The sequence below is a fragment of the Terrapene carolina genome, unplaced genomic scaffold (assembly GCF_002925995.2).
Source record: "Terrapene carolina triunguis isolate 2854851 unplaced genomic scaffold, T_m_triunguis-2.0 Scaffold139, whole genome shotgun sequence".
Lineage (NCBI taxonomy): Eukaryota > Metazoa > Chordata > Testudines > Emydidae > Terrapene > Terrapene triunguis.
In genome coordinates this window covers 11,549,394-11,572,149 of record NW_020664490.1, presented here as the reverse complement: position 1 = coordinate 11,572,149, position 22,756 = coordinate 11,549,394, and the positions used below count along the sequence as shown (strand labels likewise).

Sequence of the window (22,756 nt, the reverse complement as noted above, 5' to 3'; positions counted from 1 at the left end):
CCTTGTCCCCTGACTGCCCCCTCCTGGGACCCCTGCTCCTAACTGCCCTCCAGAACCCCACCCCCTACCTAAGCCTCTCTGTTCCTTGTCCCCTAACTGCCCCCTCCTAAGACCCCCCCAAATGCCCCCAGCACCCTACCCCCTATCTGTACCCTGACTGCCCAAAACCTTATCCACACCCCCACCCCCAGAAAGCCCCCCCGAACTCCCGACCCCCCCCCCGTCTCTTGATTGCCCCCTCCAGAACCTCCCTGTCCCTTCTCCGACCCCCTGGCCCTCTTGTTGTTGGCCTTCGCCTAATGTCTCTGTGAGCTTGCTCAGGAACGGCCTGAGCCATTCGTCCTGGCACTCTGGGGAGTGAGGGAGGAGCTCCAGACTGCCGGAGGCGATCTGCGAATGCAGGGAGGGAGGGAGTGATCTCTGCTGCAGGGGAAGCGGAGGAGGGGCTCTCTCTGGCTGTCGGAGCCCCATGTAAGTGGCACCATCCGGCCGGCTGCCCTGTTAGCCGCGCGCGCTCTGCATGGGGGGGGGGGGAAGTCCGGACATTTACAAATTCCCCCTGGACGCTATTTTTAGCTCAAAAAGCCGGACATGTCCGGGGGAATCTGGACGAATGGTAACCCTAGAATAAGTCTTTGAACTTCATGTTAGAAACTATGCAATACTAGGTACAAACGTGGTAAACAAAAAAACAGCTTCTGGGCTATAAAGCTACTTTTAGGAGCTAATGCAGGAGCTCTGAGGCAGGTGTCATAACAGTAGCAGAGGTTGGAAGGACCTCTTTCGCTGGATGCACTTCCCCATTCTACTAAAAAACAGGCTGGTAAATAGAGACAAACTAAACTGCTGCAGGAACAAATAACACTGAGCCACAATTATCTGTAATGCTTATCCTTGAAAGCATTAAACTTAGACTTTTTTAAATCAGCAGGTCCAGATAAGTGTGTGCAAGTGTTTTAAAAGAGCTGCCTGAGGAGCTGGACTATTAACGTTGATTTTTCAATAAGTGTTGGAGTACTATGGAAATTCCAGAAGACTGGAAAAAGTTAATCTTGTGCCAATATTTACAAAGGTTAAACGGCATGACGAGGTAATTTAAGCCTCTCAGCCTGACATCAGTCAATCAGAGAAAGGTATAACATGATCCAGTGGCTGGAAGTTGCAGCTAGACAAATTCACACCGGAAATAAGGTGTGAATTTGACTGTGAAGATAACTTAAAGTTGGAACAATTTATCAAGGGTTGTGGATTCTCCATCACTGACAATGTCTAAGTCAAGATTGATGTTTTCTAAAAGCTATGCTCTAGGAATTATACAGGGGATGTTCTATGACCTGTGTTATACAGAAGGTCAGACTCCATGATCACAACAGTCCTTTCTGGCCTTGGAAATAAGAAATGATGTGCTTGCTTGGTATAGGCAGATCTGTAGCTGCAATAAACATCATACAGGGCTAGACAGCTTTCTGTGATTAGGTAGAAGTTCACTCTCCAGGCCTGTTTATCTGGCTATAGAATTATGAACTACTGTTAGCATGAGGAAGAAGTTGGATGAGAATACAGATGGTTACAAGAATGTATGTGTGAAAATATATTCCCCCTAATTTAACTCTAGTAATCAGGCAAATGTTGTTCAGCACATAGCTTTTATTTTGAGTTTATTCTTAGAAAATTTAGCTTTAAGATTAGCTATAAAACTAAAACATTTTGTCAAACATTGTCCTTTATTATACATGTAGGCAGCCTCAACAGTTAAGAAGTCTGTTGTTTTAAATTAAGAATATTAAAGCCTGTCTCCTTTTACTTAGCATCTGACATTCTACACACCAAATTAAGCTCTGGAGGAAGCAAGCACAACTGTAATTGCAGTCTGTGTGAGTTGTACTCTCTTTCAGTAAGTCTTAATTTGGTCCTTTTTTCTCCTCCCCTATTATCTATGGGGCTGGGTCACCAGCATCTGAAGCTTCACCCTCTTGGTTCTGTTAGCTTCTATGACTTCTAACTATCATTCCAAAGTCATAGAATCATCGGGTTAGAAGGGCCACAAGGGTCACTGAAAAAATCATTTGAAGTCCCTCCAGAAGAGAAACCATGACCTGATATTTCTAATGACTTTAAAAAAAAAAAAAAAGGCACGCAGAAAAGAATCCAAGGCAAATGAATGCAGGAATTTGAAGCAATCTTTATACATTCTAGAAGCAAAGTACATGGCACTAAAGAGTGTGACTGGTTCAGAGGTGGTCTCCCTCAGGAAGAATGGGACTAAGCCTATTCTTGTCACTCTTGGCAGGAAATTGTGGAGAAGAGAATGAGATCACTCTTAATGTCCAAACAAAAATGTTAATGGTTTTTAGGACTGTTGGATCCCTACTGCACAGGCAATTCCTTATAAAGAAGAATAAATTAAACTTTGAAAACAGATTTTTATCATGGAGATAGCCTTTTAAACTTCTGCTAATCTGCATATTATAGTAAAGCTGTACGTGTAATTAATAGATACATATTTACCATGCTAAATATCCCCTGGATGCTTCATAGTCTGTGGATAATTAATCAGATCTTGATTACTTTAGGAAAATAAAAACTCTAGATAAAACTCTTCTGCCATTTTGGTCAATAGTTTTCAAGACTAGAAGGGAAATGTATAGTCTAATCCTCCTGCATAACACAGGCCACAGACTATTCCTCATTAATTCCTGTATTCAGCCCAATAATTTGTGGATGAACTGGAGCATATATGCTATATTGTTACAATGTCTCTGGACGTGTAGTCTCTTCAAGAGTGGAAAACCAGTTAAAATGTAGTCAAGGGAGAATTCCAAACTTCTCGGTTTAGCTACTTTGAGCCATTCCCTACCCTCCACCCCCCAACTGTAGACTTCATATAGATCAACACAAGTGACTTATTTTTGGGAAGGAAGATGTTATGTGAAGACTTCAGATCTCCATTCCGTGAACAGAAGAAAATCTCTGTCACCACCTGAAGAAATAAAACAAATGTGTCAAATAATTAAAATGGAAACAAATTATTAACGGCTTGTCCTGAATGAAGTACTGTTGAATACAGAATGCATAAAAGAATTCCAGGATTATAAAAATTTATGGAAAAGGTCCTGGCCTATAAATTGCTTTCTGTCTTAATTATACTGCTCTCAGTTATTATGGGATATAGGTCAAAGCACAGCCCCTGCGAAGAATCAGTTTTTAAACAAAAATGCTCTTATGGTTTTCTTTCTATGTTCTGTCCCCCTTACCTCTTTAAATATGTTAATATTTACATATTATTTTAATTGGAGCATTTCATTAGTTGTGTTAATATGAATTCATATTTTGCATAATGTCTTCTGCAATGTCACAAAAAATTTATTAGGAACTGTTGGATTCTCATCTTTCTGTTACTAACTTGTGTGACTGTAGGCAAATCAAGTGCCAGCTCTGCCTTACTTTTATCTTTCTGTAGAAGAGATATAAAAATGCACAGGCATTGTATGAGGCATAATTGATGTTTCAGAATGCTGTATAAGTGCTGAGTATTATGACTGCTTGAATAACATGTATTAATAAAGTTTTTAAAATCTTGTATATAATAAGCCATACAATAAAATGTTTGCAGATCTATCAGTGAGATTGCACTTCTGTATAGAAGATAACATAGGGTTAGGAGGCCCTTTGCACTATGAAACTAGAAAGTGATGAGCCAGTCTCTTTGACTTGTATAACTACAAAACAGATTGCTGAAAATAATCCAGCCCTCTCTCGTTTATCATCCTGATCAGCTCTGGAACAGACTAGGCCATTTAGTATAGCTTTGCAGTAGGTTTTTGACACTAAAAAAGGTTAGTCTTCAAGGCTGAGAAAGTGATAGGACTAAAATTGTGGTATGTCCAGAGGATGACATAACTACACATCTATTCAGGGCAGATCTTACGCTATTAATTTCTGTTGCCAGTAGAATCAGGTATAAATTTGCTGGGCTTTATATAAAGATTTTTCTAAACATGATAAACTGAAAGAGAGAGAGGATTTTTTAGGCCCGTTACTGAACCTAAAATGTTCATGATGGAGTTTGCCTGTGTTTGGTGTGAAGCGGTAGCCTTGTGTTTCAGCAATAGCCTCTAGTTATGGTAATTGTACCAATTGGTCTCTGTAAAGCTGTGACTATCAGCCCAGGAAAAAAACGAAGCATGACTTCAGAGGGATGGCAGTAGCATTTTTCCATATGTGCATACTACCAAATAATGTGACACCTGATAAGCAGTGAGAGCAGCTTTTCAGAACCATTGACTTTAGCCATGTTAAGAGAGCTGACCAGTCATAAAAATAAACTTTGACAGTGTACATTTAAATTATTTATGTATGGGTCCAGGAGAAGGACAGTAACAGATAGTCTTGGAATTAATCTTATTTGTCTCCAAATGATGTTCCGGTATGCTAATAAAATACTTGACTGAATGCTTTACTGTTAGGCAGGGATAGGAGAAGTACAGACGTACAAAAATACAGGGATAGGAAAAATAAACACCACTTCTCCTAGATCTTGTTTGAGACAGAAAAAGGATAGCTATCCTTTATAGTATGTAGTAGTTATTGGGCCCCAGCAAAAGACGGGAGGGAAAAGAAGCAACTCTCTACCTCTTGCTTGCTGCTGTCAGTGACCCCTCACACTTGGACCAAACATAATGAAGTTCTCACTCTCTACTCTTGCTGAGTGCCAAGTAGAGGTGGGCAGGGGAAAACAGAAAAGGTCCTATTACCCCCAATCTGGCAGCAGCAGCCGCCAGCGGGCCCACTGGGACCAGTCTTGAGCCAGCACTCCTAGCAGCCAACTCAATGGAGAAATTGATGTTTTTACTGGAACTGATTCTGAAATCTTGTACTTACAAGCGCCAATTCATATTGCAAACTCACTTTAGGCTTCAAAAGTGAACTATTTAGTTCAATCCAGAATGGATAATCTGAACCTGATGTCAAAAATATCTTATTTGAGCCTCAGAGGGCCGAAAACGATAAGAAAATGTAACTGAACAACTACTTACTGGCAAGAATATATTTGGAAAAAATAAAATTAATTTGTCATTCACATACAATTGCATGTGGTTAGCTGGATTAAATTAGATTTACAATGGAATTACCATTATAATTGTACTCATCATTTATTAGGGGACAGCTCCCGCCCTTAAAAATATAGATCCCTTTTTTCCATTATTAGTGGGACACTTAGATACACTTCTGAAGTGAATTATGTATCTAATTCTGCCTGCATTTAGTAATTCTGTCAGAAGTGGTCAGTTGATGAAGTTACTCACTTAGCATAAAATAGTGCTTTTCACTAGATGAACTGAGTCTCTGCTGCATGGTATTTACACACCAGAACAGAATTAGAAAATGAATTATGTTCCCTTAACACAGAGATGGAGATCTTGTTTATACTTTGAGTGCTTTAGATCATTGTGACAATATATAAAAGACTATGTGGTATTGAGTATTATAAAATCCAATTATCTGAAATTCATTTCCTGTTGATCTCTGTTAAACGACAGCAAAGCCTTTGTTCCTGAGTTTAGTCCTGCAGAATTTGAATGCTCTCAAGTTAAAATGCCTTGTCATGTGACTGGAAATCTTGAGCTATAGTGAAGAATGAAAGGAACATAATTATCCAATACTGAAAACACCTTTTCTTGAAAACAAGATCAACATTTGATAAGAATTCCTCCCAAAGGGAAGCAATCCTAGGCTGATCTGCTGTCAGAGACAGGATACTGGGTTAGATGGACCATGAACCTGACCCAGTATGGCTGTTCTTGTGATTGTGGGAAGGTTTTTTTTGTTTTGTTTTGTTTTTTTAAACAAAGCACTACACATAAAGAAAACATTGCTTGAGCTAGGTGAATGGGTTGGGTTGAGACTGGGGATCTGTTACATCTCCCTCTCAAGCACACAAACTAAGTGTGCCATTTCGTTGCTTCAGTAGGACAGTTCTTGTGCTCCTACATCATTCTTAGAATCTCAACTCAGCTGAAAGCATAGCAGCCTCATCCCCAATTCTGTAAGCACTGAGCTTCTGTGGAAGCACTATATGTGCAATCTGCTGTTCCTACTTGGGGCTGGGGTGTGATGCGAGTCTGGTAGATGGTAAGGTTTGCATTGCTGGCAGGTTATGTCTCCAGTGCCACAGGGGAAGAGTCTAATCTCTTGAGCAGCCTAGCCCCTTGCACTGCTGGCAGGAGCTGCTTTCTTCCCTGTCTCTTTTCCATGCAGCAGAAGCACTATGCTGTTTCATCTGTTCCTCTGCTGTTGCCTGCATGGCATTACATAGGGGAACATGCAGTTGTTGCCACCATTTATGAGTTTGAGAGGCATGAAAAGGCTCCTGGCAGTCAGCCCAGGGCTAGGCAGGGTGAGAGCCACAGTTTCCCCCCCATTCTTCCTGCAGCCCTGTTAAAATAGCCTCTTGGCTTAGCAGCAACACTCCTTCCTCAGTCTGTTTTCCTTTTCCCCTCAGAAATATTTCCCCTAGAAAAAGTGGTAGCACATTGATGTTTCCCCCCCCCCCAATCCTCCCACATCTGATGTGTTGGGTCCTTGTAGGAGAAGACAATGGTGGTGAAACTTTTGTTTACTCCCTTGGTGTGACTCATGATGCATTTCATTTAAGCAGCACCTCTACCCAACCTTAGCCTTCAACCATAAAATGAAGATAGAAGGAGAAAAAGAGAAATCTCAGGCTTACAAAATTAATACTCTTTTGTTGCCAAGGACTTTGAATAGCTGAAAGTGTAGTGGGCACAGGGTGGGGAAGAGGGGGAAATAGGCCATTCATATCTAAAACTGTTGTTAGTGAACAGGAACATCCTTACAAATAATAGTGAAAAGTTCTTGTGGCACTTGAACCAGATTTCAGCAAATTTAGGCAAGGCAATGCAACTAGAAAAGCTTCCAGATTCTACAGTCATACTGTAAATCTGGAAGGAAACTTTTGCTGTTAAGAATTTCTGAAGGCCTGTTTGTTCTTTGGTTAAAAAGTGCCAGTTGGTTAAATTTACAATTTATAAAATAAATGTACAGAGTAGGTTTTATGAGGTTATAACCTAGGGGGTATTCTTAGATTATAATCATATTAACTGTGGACCTAGGAGTGAAAAGGATTAAAAAGACCCAAATGAGTGGTTTTTCTCAAATCTTCTTTTTATTTTAAGGTATGCAGTTTGCATTATTTTAATTCATGAATGTACCGTATTGTGTGTTTAATTAAATACTGGGCTTCTTTAAATCTATACTTTGACACTGAGGTAGACTATGTTCAGCGTTGTCTAATAATTTCACCTTTTGGTTTGTTTATTTATTTTGGTTAGCAATGTCATATTATTAATTACTTGATTTTATTGATTATTTTCATGAGCACACTTTACTTTTAAAGCAGAAGCTGAGGCGAAATGTGAACTTACTTGAGAAGCTGGTTATGCAGGAGACGTTGTCATGTCTGGTAGTAAACCTCTATCCAGGGAATGAGGGTTATTCGCTGATGCTCAGGGGGAAAAATGGATCAGGTAATATTCCTGCTGCTTAACTATTTTCATCTTCAAAGTGCTTTATTAGTGCTAATTAGTCAGTATGAGCCATGCTGGCTGCTTGCATTTGGTGCTTGTTTCTGTTCTAAAGCAATCTTCTATACAATTCTGTTCTTGAACTAAAAATGTCCAAGCACCTGATCATGGATGATGCTCATACGAGGATAGGAATAAATTCTAAATTAGCAAGCTTTCGCCCTCTGCATAGTCCTTATTTCTGTATATAACATTTATTTATCCAGAGACAAATTCATCCCTTTTCAAGGGTGTGTGGCCTCTACTACTTAAATCCAGCCTATCCCAGGCCTTCATCCCCTGCCAGTCTTCTTGTCCCAGTCTTTCCAAGTCTCTTTGCCTAGCCAGGCCGTGGTCTCCCTATTCAAGGTCCCTTGCCCAGGCAGTCCCACTCTCTGCTGCCCCCAGCTCCTCATCCAGTCTCAGGCACTTCCCTCTCTGTGCTCCTCATCCTAATCTTCCTTCCTCCTCTGGGCTGCTTGTCCCAATCTATTCCCTCCACTACTCCTCCACACTCAGGTCCAATTCATCCCCTCTGCACTCAAGTTAAGTTGCTTCCTACATGCTGCCTGAATGCCAGCTGGTTGAGCATTGAGGGCACTGGAAAGACAGTTGTCCTGCTGTCTGTACTGTGCTGGGTGCTATGACGGCCCACAACAGCTGGATGCAGCAATGGCAGGGGAAGATCTTCTCAGCCCATGTAGCCCTGGGCTGGAACGTGCCCAGTCAAGATAGACTCTTCAGAGCATTTAGCTGCCAAATTCCACTAAGTCTCTACTGAGTATGTGTGAACTAAATTTTTTTTCGAAGTTTTATAACTTGGCCAAATTTGGGAACTTTTCCAGGGGACCAGCAAAAAGAAATGCCCCTGCCAAATTTCAAGTCCCTGCTTCAAAGCACAGAGGCACTAGAGATTCTCAGTGAAACAGTTGTAAGAATTTTTTTTAACTTGGGCAAAACAACAGTTTTTTCTCTAATCTCATTTTTCCCTCATCTCACTGAGCCATTTTTAAAAAAAACTTTCTAGGAAAAATCAGCCTTAGGCAGACACAAAACATAGGAAATTTCAGCCCATATGGTTAAATTTGGTAAAATTATAAGCAGCTAAAAAAAGGGTCTGAAAATGGGAAATGTCAGGTAACCTTAATCGTAGCTGGTAGTACCCACTGTGCTTATAATTAAGGAGGAACGTTTTCAAAAGTAACTAGTGATTTTATGTGCCCAATTTGAGACACCTAACATGTCCTGATTTTCAAAGGGCTGGCTCTCAGCATTTCATGACAATCAAGCCCTTTTAAGTTTTATCAAGTTGGACACTCAGAAACTGAGGTACCCAAAATCACTAGTCACTTCTGAAAATGTAGGCCTAATTAAAGCTGTTTTGTACTTTTTAGTCAGGAACAGGAACTTCAGAATATTAATCATATTGTAGTGCACCCTTTGGGAAAACAAGATATTTAATACAAATTTCTACAGTAAAATACAATAAAATAATAGACAATTTCTAGGTGATTTCTTAAAAAATAAATTAGCAATTTCTTTAATACTTTGTGTTGTTTGTGTCACACAGTTCAAGGCAAATATCAGGTGAGACAGATTTGGAAAGCAGCTTTCTGCACTTCCTACAACAAACAGGAAATTTAGTTTGTCTATATAGGGACTGTGTTATTGTTGAAACATGTAGCCCTCAATCCTGCAAACACTTATGTACATAGTTAACTTTCAGTACGTGAGTAGTCTCATTGAAGCCAATGGGATTACTTATGTGCTTGAAGTTAAGCATGTGCATAAGTGTTTGCAGGATCAGGGATGAATACTTTAGGGTTGTTTGCACTAGTTTGCTTGTTTTTTAATCGTTTCTATCATTTATTGCTGAATTAGTTCTACTTGCTGATACTGAAAGAGACATTTCTTGTCTCCCTGTAGTTTAGGTTTACAGAGAACTCATTTTGGGGCCAAATTCTGCTCTTATAGAGATAAATAAGAGTTTTGCCATTTACTGCAATGAGAGAAGGATAAAGCCAATATTAAATGGCTTGGAAATATAGTCAAAAGCATGATAATGGATATTATGCAAAGAAAATTGGGATTTGGGATAGTTTTCAACAGCCCCACTTTTTCTTTTTAACGTGCTTATAATTAGCATTTTACTTTTGAAGCTGTAGTGGGAAGAAATAGATAAGGCATTGCATTCTTTTTTTGAATTCAGATTCTGAGACCATTCGAATGTCTTATGAGGAAGGTGAACTCCTTGAATATTTGGATGCAGAGGAGCTGCCACCTATTTTGGTTGATCTTTTAGAAAAATCTCAGGTAAGAAAGTCTTTACAATTGAGGGTTATTCTTTTAATCAGTCTCTGATCATGTGAAGGGCACCCTCGGGGGGGTTCTGTACATCTGCAGTGAGCAGTTTGAAGCATCAGGGTCATAATGCTTTTAGTGTCCAAAATAAAACATCTTGTTAGCATCCAAAACAAATAAATTCATGCACATTTTGTGTTTTTACCATGGTTTAGTCTAAGATGACAAACCGCTATGGCTGTTATGCACCAGAAAAGTGCACTTTAGTGAAATGTTTGAGATTGGAATTTCATAAATGTAGGTAGTCAAGTTTTCTGTCTTAATGTTAATATGCTCTTTTGGAGCTTGGGTGTTGGAACTGTTTACGTGTGTACTAAAGATCACTACACTTGACTATGCCTAGTGGTTTAGAACTCTTTATTGCTTTAGCTATCGTAATAATAAGCACAGCAACAAGGACCATATTATGCAAGCGGAAGCAACTGTACAACTCCCACTGACCTCAGCAAAAATGACACCATCCTGTGCTGGGGATGAATTTGGTTTTATGTCTGGATGGGGTATATATATTTACAGAGTGAAAACATAGCTGGAGTTCTCAGCTAGCTATAAGAGCATTGCATGAGTGGCCAAAAGAATCAATTCCAATGGTGGGTCCTGAGACAATTCTATAAAATATATATTTACAGAAATATTTTTGTTTGTTTCAAACAGGTTAATATTTTTCATTGTGGGTGTGTCATAGCAGAAATACGTGACTACAGGCAGTCTGGTAATATGAAATCTCCAACATACCAAAGCAAACATGTTCTTCTGCGTCCAACAATGCAGGTAAGAGGTACATCTCATGAAATGGTTTAAACTACCCTGAGTGGGATCTCCTTTTTCTCACTCTTTAAGATAAATGTCATAATAGAAATTAACCATCACTTTTAAATATTTTATATACAAATATATTACAGTTGTATTATCATATTTATTTGAAAAGTAACCAAAAATTTGCCTATTTTTCCAGACTTTAATTTGTGATGTGCATTCTATAACAAGTGACAACCACAAATGGACACAGGTGAGTTTCCTTGTCAATTTAAATCTTACAATGATATAAAGGATGGAACAAAGCAGTTTTGAAAAATATATTAAACTGACATTGTACAGACCTTGGATTGTTTTAGGGTGATTGAGAGTCTGTTTAATGATCCAGAGATGTGCCAAATTAGCTCACTAGCAGCCTGATCTTGCGAGATGCTGAGCACCCTCAACTCCCACAGAAGACAATAGGTGTTGAAGACGCTCAGCACTTAATCTTTGATTATATAGGATAGTCTAACTAGTCTACCCTCCTCACCCTCCATCATCTTCATCATGTAGGCCCAGGTTGGCATCTGAAGAAGGGCTCCATAACACTATACTACTCTCCTGCGTAGAAGCATTTTCCCACTGGTACTGATAGCAGAGTGAAACTGACTAGGATTATGCAATTCTAGTTGGTTTAATACATCAGAAATTACTAGTGGCAAAGTACATCTGCTGAGAAGCACAGACATATTCAAGTTCTTTGCCACAACCAGTATCTGTTGTCTCATATATATCAGTTGTGATAAAATAAAACTCTGCCACCTCATCAAGATACATCATTGACAGACTACTGATTTGCTTATTTCTTGTATTTTGTGTGTATGTGTGTGTCTTTTCAGTATTAGTCTTTTTTTTTTTTTTGCTATAAAAAATCTAGAAGTTCCTCAATCTACAATAGAGCATAATGATTCCATGATTCCTAAACAATAAATATTATATTTTCCTGGGTTAACAATCCAAAACAAAGTTATCAAATTGTGCGCGCATATGTATACACACAGTCAGATACCATGATGATTAGCATGAAATAAAAGCCTATATAGATATACAAAACTTCCAGTTTTTTTCACATAATTATAATTTGCATATATTATAGGAAGACAAACTTCTACTTGAGAGCCAACTTATCTTGGCTACAGCAGAGCCTTTGTGTCTTGATCCTTCGATAGCAGTAACCTGCACAGCAAACAGACTCCTCTATAACAAGCAGAAGATGAACACTCGCCCAATGAAACGGTAATAATTAGTCTGTGATATGTCAGGACATATATTAACCTGTTTAGAATTGTACAGATTATAGAAAAAATAAGAGAAATCATGCACTAACATGTTGTTTGTTCATAACCATGATAAAATTCATTTAAATTGAATAAGCTTTGAAACTCTTTGGAAATTTTTATTTTACTTTTAATACATTAATGTTTTAAGAAGGACTCTTGGAAAAATATTTTTAAGGAAAGTCAAAAGTTTGTCTTATAACAGTGTCAGTTATTACTTGTAATCTGAATCTTATTAAGTACTTGTTCTGTGTAATGCTTTTGCAATCTCTTCCAAATAGGAAATGCTCTAAGGCCTAGTAAGACAGGGATTATACTAAATTGCAGCTGTTAATATATTAAATGTATATTTAATGTGTGTGTGTGTGTGTGTATGTATATATATATATAATATATGCACATGGATTATTTTCTTACAATGCCATACTGAATGAATACCAAATTGTATTGCTTCCTTTGGTCATGTCCATATTTTCTCCATGGCTTATAATCAAAATGTGAGGTGAGGCAGACAGCAGCTGTGAACAATGTTAAAGATGAGTATATGGTGTTAAAAATGTTTTATCTTAAACCTTCCTTGCACTTTGCCAAAAATTAATTAAAGGCTGTGGTTCACCAGGATAATGTTTCACGGGTTTTATTTTATGAACATGGGATCTTATTTTCATGACCTGACTTGAATTTATAAATTAGAAAAAATATTCAACTATATAACAGGATAAAATCCAGCAAAATTAATGTGATTTTCTATTGCTTAAATGGTTCAACAAACTTAGAGCATCAGTGTCATGCAGAAGGTCTCGATCCTGTAAACATTTATGCACAAGTTTAATTTTAAACAACCAGTGGAATTGTTCATGTGCTTAAATTTAAGCATGTGTATAATTGTTTGGAGGATTAGCGTCTGAATGGTTTTAAGAGCAGTGTGGTACCAAACTACTATACAATCTGTTAGAATAGCTTCATTTTTGAGTATGGTTGTGTTCACAACTATTTTACAGTAGCCTGAAATGGTTCACTGTTATTTTACTAAGAAATACATATATGTATGCTCAGTAATATGTGAAATATATAAATGATCTGCTAGAATTAACAAAGTAGGTGTCAAAATGGATATTAGGTGCTCAGGTGTGCAGAGATTAGCTAAATAAATTCATATGCTAGCTTCAGTATGATTGTAATTAGTAGCTTTCATATCTATAAGTGTATGGTATAATACTAACATAGCTAAGGATCCTGTCTGGGCTGGAGAGAGTGGCAGCACTGTCATATTTTTTAATGTAATTTTAACTTTTTGTAGGTTTTGCACAAAGATTTGGCAAGATGAAATAAATTTGAACAATATTCAGTTTTTAATACATTTTTTGTAATATTTTAACTGTTGTCAAAATTCACAAAATTCTTCCATCCTAATTTTTATTCCAAGAATATTTGCCACAAATATTGCTCATAAGAACAATAACATGTTTAAAAGTAGATGGATCACAATTATGTGTTATGCAACAACATAAAAGATGACCATTTAAAAAGCATATTACACAGCACATCTTTTTGTTACAATGTGACTGGCTTTTTCCTGTGTGTATTAGCACACATGTGGTAGCATGTTTCAGTCTGTTGTTTTACAAGCACATTTCTCAATATGCCATAGGTGTTTCAAGAGATATTCCAGGTCATCTCTGAATCGGCAGCAGGATGTGGCACATTATCCAACTCCACCTCAGCTCAGACTACTTGACTACTTACAGAAAAGAAAGGAAAGGAAAGGAGCCCAGCAGTATGACCTCAAAATTTCTAAAGCTGGAAATGTAAGTATATTGCAAGTTAGAATGGCGAACATCATTATTTATTTATTTATTGTTAATCATTAGAATACAGATGCTCACATTGTTTTGTACTTTTCCCCCACCTCTCAGTGTGTAGATATGTGGAAACAGAACCCTTGCTACTTGACTGCACCTTCTGAAGTTGATGTAAGTTCAATTGTTTCTAACCACATTTGGGTCAGTAAAAATTTCACTTATTCAACATTTTGTGTATCAAGCAGGAAGATAAATGATAAAGCAGTGAGCAATGATGGCCCTCTTTGGGACGTTGTGCTGGGTTTGGGCACAGTGCCTTTGGGAACAGCTGCTAGAATGCAATTGCTTCACTCTCAGTGTGACGGGATCCCACACTTATTCCACAATGTGAGCCACACTCTTAGGCAATAGATTTTTCACAGCTAAATAAAGCTCTGCTAAATCTATTTAAAGATTATGAGAATTCCTCAATGAAAGCATTAGAGCAAAGTAACAGAAGTATGAAATCATTAAGGCTCTTCTCTACACTTGTTTCAAATGCATTATATTCTGATATCTGCTTTTTCTTTTAAGGTGGAAAAATATGCCAAAGTGGAAAAGTCTGTCAAACCCGATGACTCTCAACCTACTGTCTGGCCAGCACATGTGAGTAATTTAGACTTCTGGCCAACCTTTTCTCCCCCTAGTTAAGATGCTGCTTCTGTCAACAAAATGTAAATGAGATCATAAAGAACATTTTTTTCTACAGTCTAGTCTTCTATAAAAATTTGGAAGGGAGATTGTCACGGGGAAGTGTAATTTCACACATTGGTGCATTGGGGTGATTATCAAACTAAAAGAATAACTATAATTTATTACTCATTGGCACACAAAATAGTAAAAATAATTTACTCTTAAATTCCAGTCCTTAACCTCAGTTTTGTAGTGTGAGTATGATGCAATGGAATTTTGGCTTTGCCAACACTGCCTACCCACATTGCAATAATCAGCTAGCCAAAGTACTGTAATTTCCCTGTATAATAGCAGGACATTGGGAAGCTGCTGCCACTACTGTAGTAACAAAAATGTAATAATTTACAAGAAGCAGTGTTTCTTGCTTTCAATACACCTTTGTTTTGTTTCTAATCCTCATATAATGGGTGAGTCAGGAGAGCTGCCTTTACAGTAATAACTCTTGCAGTAGATTCTGGAAGGGAGGTCATAGAATCATAGGGTTAGAAGGGACCACAGTCTAACCCCTGTAGCACGTCAGCACATAGGGCTATTTTAGGCAGAATGCTCTACAGGTTTTTTTCCTTCACTGTCCCAATGAAACCTATAGATCAGCTGCAAATTGCATGATCCAATACACAAGAAAATGCTTAAGTTAATTAGAAATCAGTTTATAGATACTTCATAATGGAATCGCCAACATACTGTGCCCTCTTTATCTTCAGCATCCATCTCTTTGTCCTTGCAGGTTACTTTATGTTACCAAAATCCACCATCTTGGCAGTATGCTTTTCTTGTAGTACCTAATTTTCATCCCTATGGCATCCTATGCAACCATTGTTCTGTGTTGTGTATATAACTACTTTTAGATATTTGCAGTTTTGTAGCTGTATTGGCCCCTGGATATCAGAGAGACAATGTGGGTGAGATAATACCATTTACAGTTGGTCCAATAAAAGATATTCCCTCACCCACCTTGTGTGTCTACTTTTAGATGTGTTTCTTCTGTCTGCACTTCCGATATCTATCATAAATAGTTACGGGTTCTCTGTATTTCTTGTTTTTTAAGTAACTTATTTATCTCTCCCATCCTATTAGTTAGAGAATTTCTTCTGGAAATCATTTTCCATTCCAGCTGAGCAAAGTGACATTTAGGGACTACTAGATTGTGTTACTTGCAATTTGTATTTTGTAGACTTCTGACATATATTGATCAGCCTTTTCTGTTGACTTGTTTTTGAAAAGATTCTACGTATAATGTCGTTCTGTCTTTTAGGAGATAAGAGATGATTATGTGTTTGAATGTGAAGTTGGTAATCAACTTCAGAAAACAAAACTGACCATTTTTCAGTCCCTTGGTAATCCGCTGTACTATGGTAAAATACAGACGTTCAAAGGCAGTGAGGAGAATGACAGCCCAGTAACTCCATCACAGTAAGTAGCGTGTATATTTAAAAAGGTCTATTCTATGATAATTGAGGGAAAACCAGACGTATTTACCTGCTTAGATCATACTGACAAATGTGTACCTAATTACACTAGAAAACTCAAAATGTGGTTTAAGGATTTCATTTCAGAAATTTAAAAATATCTAACCTACATGTGCCAATGTCATCTTAAAAAGAAAAGTAGTAAATTGTGTAATGCATAAATTCAGATACAACCACAAGAATCTCATATCTTCCCACATTAAAGTTATATTGGAACAAAATCTCAATTTGGAGGGACAATTGAAGACATTTCCATGACACATTTCCAGTGGTGTTCCTATTTTCAGTACTTACATTATGGTCGTGCTGAAAATGTGTCTGGCACTGTACAAACATATAGGAAGGGACACAGTCCTTTATCCAAAGAGTTTACAATCACGAACAAGGATGATGACTGGTACATATGTTCATAATTCTGTTTTAAAATATATTGACTATATATAGCTGGCTGCAGCTGTCCCTTTACCTACCCATTGTTAGTTCTTATTTTAGGCTCCAATCTTGCAAGGTGCTCTGGATACTTTGCCCCTGCACCTGCGCAGATTTCCATTGATTTCAATGGGATGTAAGGGTCTGCCCACTTGCACAAAGCAGCTAGCATGATCAGGTTTTGTTAACTGCTACTATTTTGTATATTTACCTAGTGTTTAATCCTTCTCTATTACTTTTTAATTTTAACCATTTCATACTGCCAAGTTTTAGTTATTTTTAACCCTTGTCTCCATCTATGCCCATTTATTTTATAGAGCTCTGTGCTAATCTTAAGAAGTCACTAAAGGTTGTGCACTGGAACTGGAATTTTCAAAGGCACCTAAGAGAATTTTTGATTGAAATTGGCTCCTTTGAAAATACCAGTTTGGTGCACAATGTTAAGAATTTATTTGGATTTGGTTCCCTAAGTCTCTTAGGTGCCTTTGAAAATTCCAGCCTCAAAAGTCAGGGATGCAAAAAATGTATTCCCCTTATTTTCCTGTAAAGTAGTTTGCTTTTTGAATCCCTGGAAACAACATGAATAATTCTGAAGTAACCCTAACAATTCTCATTGCAAATTTCTAATCTGAATGGAATGAGATAAATTTTTCAGTAAAATGTGAACGTGATTAACAAACAAGAAATATTTATTTAGAGCTACATCTTGTGAGAAAGCATGATTGGGAAAGATAAATAATGAGAGAAATCAGGAAAACTAAACCTTTCTTTTAACATTCTAGTGCTTTGGTGTTTCTTGACTACACCCAAATCACACTCTCATTGCATCTGAAATCCTCTCCACACCATGAATCTGCATGAGCCAGAAGAAGCAATAGATTGGTCATATTTTCCAGGAGAACTGTACAAAGAGAGAAAAAATAGATTACTGGGAAAAACCTGGGAGATCTGTAATCCTTGATTTATATTGGTTATAATTTCCATGCTAATTTCCTAAATTGGTCTGAATTGGACCAAAAAACTTCCTTTAAGGGGTATGGGTATTACATTAAAATGATATTAGTGAAACAGATTTCATGTTCTATTTTTAAAATATATTTACTTCAGACTGAATCCTTCTTTCTTAGCAATATGAATAGCTAATTGCTGGAGCTCTTACATTTTTTCCTTATATGAGCAAATTGTTACATTTGTTTACTAAATGGTAAACCAAATATATAATGCCATAGTGCATAATACAAACAATATGCAATGCTACTTTTAACAGCATAGAATCTATAGCAAACTGCCACTTCCTGTTTTTAGGTATATAAAACTGGTATTATTTTGTCTTTTACATTGGTGTAGATTCACTTTTAAAGGGACAGTATCACAATAAAACCCCCAAATCCTTGTCAACCTTAATTGTGTCCCTCTAAATATATTGTATTAGTGATTATGAAGCAGGGTTAGTGTTTTATACTTTCAGAAGTCTCCAGCCCACCAAGTAAGACTTAAGTGTTAACTGTTCTCATCAATTAGCTGGCAGCAGAGAGTCCCATTCCAAAAGAGAGTGGTTTCTTTGCTGTTTTTCAGAGTTGTGATCTTTGAGGAAAGCTTTTGAATTCCAAAAATAATAACTACATTGTTTTATGTTTTACATTTAGGTTCCTTATTGGTTCCAAGACTGATGCTGAAAGGTAAGTAGTTCATATCTTTCTTTTTTTACAGCCCGAGTTTGTCCCTTTCAGCCATAATGTACCTTACTTTCATTACTATGGAAGTAATGGCATGTGACATGGATATTAAATAGAAACAGTCAAGATCTGCAACAAGACTAAAAACGTTGCATCTCTTGCACTTTACATTTGTGGGAAGGGTGGGGGAAAGAGAGTAACTCCACACACCTTGTCCCATTTTTCTGTTAAATTCTGAAGACCATACTATGCCTTTGGATGAACCTATCAGCACTAGTCTGGTGAGAGCATTCAAGAGAAGAGTTTGGCTGTGAGACTTTGTACAAGTAAATTTGCTATCAAGTATAGCTTTAAAGAGAGTGGTTCTTTTGAACTTTAACTGTAGTGTCAAACTTCTTCTCAGTTGAATATTTTTTATTCAGGCAATATTGATTTAGCATTGTGATAAGTATTCTATCACTCCTAGAGCAAGAAGAAAAATAGTCCCCCCCAATATATTTTAGCTATAGAAGGTTTACGGTTGTCTGCTGTGGTTCATTATAAAACATAAAGTAGACTTCTCCCATACTCAGTGGATTTCTCCAGACTTACGTTTCTCAACCTTTTCAGGATGGTAACCCCTAGTTCAAAGTCAAAACATTTCACAACCCCCTTACATTTATTATAAAAGTAGGAGTGAAAAATGTAACAATGATAAGCCTATATAATTTATTTGTGTTTCAAGAGACTGACCGAATACTTGACCTTGAGGGGTAAGGGTGTCATGGCAATACTGGAGAGAGATTGTCTTTGCTTTAGAGTGTAATGGGATTTTCAGTGGCTCGCAACAGCCCTGATTGCCTTTGGTGTCCTCACTGGGGATCGCAACCCACTGGTTGAGAAGCACTGCTCCACACAAGTGGATATTTTATTCTTCAAACTGATACCACAGTATTTTAATTTTTTCTATCAGCTGTCTCTGTAAGGGAGTTCATATTTCTATACAATGTTATTATGTTGCATATCAATTTACTGAAATTTAAAGTAAAACCAAATCACAATTCAAACCATTTTATCTAAGTGCTTGCAGTTTGCATTTCAGAATAGTGAAACAGTAGTAAGTAGGCAAAGAAAATTTAGAATATAATAAAGTTAATCTACATCTAGAACAAACAGTATAATGTTAAAAATAGTGCAAAATTGTTAATGCTTTTTCAAATCCTGTGCTGAAGTCTTTAGTGGTGTATTTCAGGGTAGTGAACCAATACCAGGAACTAGTTCAAAGTGAAGCTAAATGTCCAGTGAAGATGGTTCATAATTCAGGTGGATCAGTCAACCTAAGTCATCTTTCTCCAGGGAAGGAAATGGAAGTGAGTTTGCTCAATGTTTCTTTCTTACATTTACAATTGCTTATTGAGTAATTACAGTTCCCTAAAGGGACTCAAAGGACAAACATCTGTCTGAAGTTTTTAAACCTACTATTATTACAAGTCTGTAATGGAAGAGATTAGAGAAAAATGCTTTTCTCAGATTTTTCTTTTTTTTTTTAATGTTGTGTCTTTGATAATGCTATGTATAGTCAGTTTCAGTGTTTTGCTATAGTCCATTTTTTCAGTTTATCTAGGTCTTTCATACAGCAGCAGAGCAGAGAAAAGCATTTTTAAATACAGTTCTAAAACCAATCTAAAAATTGGCAAGGGAACTTGGAGGCAGGCGTAGTGCCTGAACTGTTAACTCTTCATAAAAATGGTTTGGAGGTTTTTTTTATTAGATTTCAAAATGACAACATCCTTCTAAGGCAGGGGGTCGGCAACCTTTCAGAAGTAGTGTGCCGAGTCTTTATTTATTCACTCTAATTTAAGGTTTCGCGTGCCAGTAATACATTTTAACATTTTTAGAAGGTCTCTTTCTCTAAGTCTATAATATATAACTAAACTATTGTTTTATGAAAAGTAAATAAGGTTTTTAAAATGTTTAAGAAGCTTCATTTAAAATTAAATTAAAATGCAGAGCCCCCCGGACCAGTGGCCAGGACCCGGGCAGTGTGAGTGCCACTGAAAATCAGCTCGCGTGCCGCCTTCAGCACGTGTGCCAGAGGTTGCCTACCCCTGTTCTAAGGGATACATGCTCTTGGAGTGTATTCCTCTGCATGTCTGGCAGGAATTCCTGTAGCTGAAAGTTTGGTGCTGATGGACCCATCAGGCCATCTGTTTTGTTATCTCTGCTGAGCATTTTAGATTGATCCCACTACTCTAGTTCTTTTTTTTACCTCAGCTAGCATTTGCTGCTTTGCTGGTCCTTTCCTCCTGGCTATCTATGTTCTCCCCTATGGCATCCCTTCTTTTTAAATAGATAAATAAAGCTGTCCAGTTTGTTAGCCATGAACAAAGTTCTGCCGGAGTCAGCAGAGTCATAGCAAGGAAGCAACGGATCACCTTCTTTTTTGACTATCTAATCCTCTATGGATGGTAAAGTAGTTATCTTGAGTAGTGAAGAAAGGAGTTTGAAAAAGTAAAAATAAAAACTAAGTCTTTAGGGTTATCATCAACAGGAACTTAAAGGATTTTTAAAGAAAAAAATAGAAGCGCATAAAAGGAGAATAGTGTCTGTTTGCTTTTCAGAGCCATTAAAGACCACAGAATTGTATACTCTGTAAAATACAAAGAGCTAAGCATCAGCTCTTAGCATGTGTGCCCAACTTGAAAAGAACTTCAGAGGAACCATAATTCAGCTAAGAAAACTTTTGAAATTACTCTTCTAACTTTTTTTAGTGATGTGGTTAATTTTATTGTTAAAGTTAACCGGGTGTTTTTTCTAGGGCACTGATGAAGGCTGACTTAATTTCCTCTGTCACAGTCTTTTGACTCCTTTGACAGGGAGGGAAAATATCAAGCACTAATTTTATTAAGAATAATAAAAATAAATATGCAAATAATAAATTGAGTTTTTGAAGTTGTATATCTGATATTGTCTTCTGTGTGTTCTGTCATCTCCCTGAACCTGAAAGCACAGACACTATGTTTATAATACTTCTTTTATTCTGAATTTATACTCCATGCATGTAAATTAAATATTTGGCCTTTACCTGTAAATTTATTTTCCCTGAAACAGATTGTCTGACAATCTGAACTAGTAGTTGCATGGACCTAGAGGCAATTACAGCCAACTTCTAGGTAGCCTGCCATTTGTAATTCAGGACTACATATTTGAATAGCTGTAAGGCAATACTTGAACTTTATTAATTCATCTTAAAAAATTCTGTTCATAATTGGTAAAACAAAAAGCAGAACACCTTCATTCTAAATATAATGGTGCAATCATGGCAAAACTTCCATCAGTTTCAGTGGAGCCAGGATTTCACCCAAGAATTTATATTCCTGTTCCCATACTCTGATTCTGTACCCTGAATCCCGAGTGGGTCAGGATTGACAGACAAATTTATCGGTAAGACCAAGTTTTCTTTTCTTTCAAGAATATGTCTGTCATTCTTCTACTCCTGGGATGTCATTAGCAATGAATTCAGGATAGGGAATGAAGCAATATAATTCCTATAGTTTGTTTTATTTTAATTTTGCCACCGGTTTGGAGGCCTCTCCTGGAAAAAACTACATCTGAAAAGGATCACAGATTGTGTTTCTAATGTCTCCCACAAAGGGAGACCACTTCCTGAAAATTGCTTTACTTTAGAATTCCAATAGAAATGCTTTAATTTAATAGTTACTTATTTCTAGCATGTATGATGTGATCTCAGATTGGGCTAATATATCTTGAATTTCTGTTTCTTCTTAGCAGCCAGAGAGTCTATCAGGGTCCGTGCAGTCTTCAGTATTGGGGAAAGGTGTAAAACATCGACCTCCTCCCATCAAACTACCTTCAAGTTCAGGAAGTAGTTCTTCAGGTAAATACTTTTTAGCTTTTTATCCTCTCCCTCCTTCTGTCTGTTTCCCTTATTTTGAAGTGTGAGGTTTAACTACTTAATGTAATAACTTTAAATATAATGGAAAAACTTTACCTCTATAGGTCATGGAGAGCGTTTTTCAAAGCTGATCTTACTGCTTTCTGATTAAACAGTATTGTTCAAGGATGTATATAATGGAAAATATTCTGACTAACATCCCTCCACAGAACCATAACGTGTGTTAATTGTGCTTTTTCAGGTAATATTTTTAGTCCACAGCAGTCAAGTGGCCACCTAAAATCCCCAACTCCTCCTCCTCCTTCTAAGCCTCCCAGTCTTTCTCGGAAACAATCTATGGATCTTAGTCAAGTTAGCATGCTTTCTCCAGCTGCCATGTCTCCTGCGAGCTCTTCACAAAGTGAGTCACGAACTAAATTCTCCATTAAATCTTAGGCTTTTGCATAATGCTTCTTGAGATAAACTTAACCAGTGGAATGGTGAAACTTAAATGTACAGTGTACTCTAAATTGTATAAGTTGTGCAAAGCTTCAGGCAGGTCTCTTGTTGACTGTATGTATTTTATGTTTACTGTAATTGTGTTTGTTTTTCTGTATATATATGTATGCACCCTTTGTGTATACGTTTTAATACATTTTATGCGACCAGTATGATTCTCTTTTTTTAAAAAGCCTGATAGCTAATGTGACAATATAAGATTCCAAAGTGTGGTTCTTTCCTCCAGTGTAAAAATA

The 22,756-nt window shown here is 37.3% G+C and overlaps 1 protein-coding gene across 1 annotated transcript in view; it reads left to right on the top strand.

Annotated features, from left to right (window-relative positions):
- Positions 1 to 22,756, top strand: part of LOC112121197 (transcription factor SPT20 homolog) — a 60,045-nt gene that overhangs the window by 22,044 nt on the left and 15,245 nt on the right. Inside the window, exons 6-18 of the mRNA XM_026653471.1 lie at positions 7,421 to 7,547; positions 9,793 to 9,896; positions 10,599 to 10,715; positions 10,900 to 10,953; positions 11,839 to 11,978; positions 13,671 to 13,827; positions 13,936 to 13,992; positions 14,395 to 14,466; positions 15,809 to 15,966; positions 18,098 to 18,130; positions 19,359 to 19,476; positions 21,896 to 22,004; positions 22,264 to 22,422. Of these exons, the coding sequence (XP_026509256.1) occupies positions 7,421 to 7,547; positions 9,793 to 9,896; positions 10,599 to 10,715; positions 10,900 to 10,953; positions 11,839 to 11,978; positions 13,671 to 13,827; positions 13,936 to 13,992; positions 14,395 to 14,466; positions 15,809 to 15,966; positions 18,098 to 18,130; positions 19,359 to 19,476; positions 21,896 to 22,004; positions 22,264 to 22,422 (1,405 nt within the window). The remainder of the gene's footprint in view (positions 1 to 7,420; positions 7,548 to 9,792; positions 9,897 to 10,598; positions 10,716 to 10,899; positions 10,954 to 11,838; positions 11,979 to 13,670; positions 13,828 to 13,935; positions 13,993 to 14,394; positions 14,467 to 15,808; positions 15,967 to 18,097; positions 18,131 to 19,358; positions 19,477 to 21,895; positions 22,005 to 22,263; positions 22,423 to 22,756) is intronic.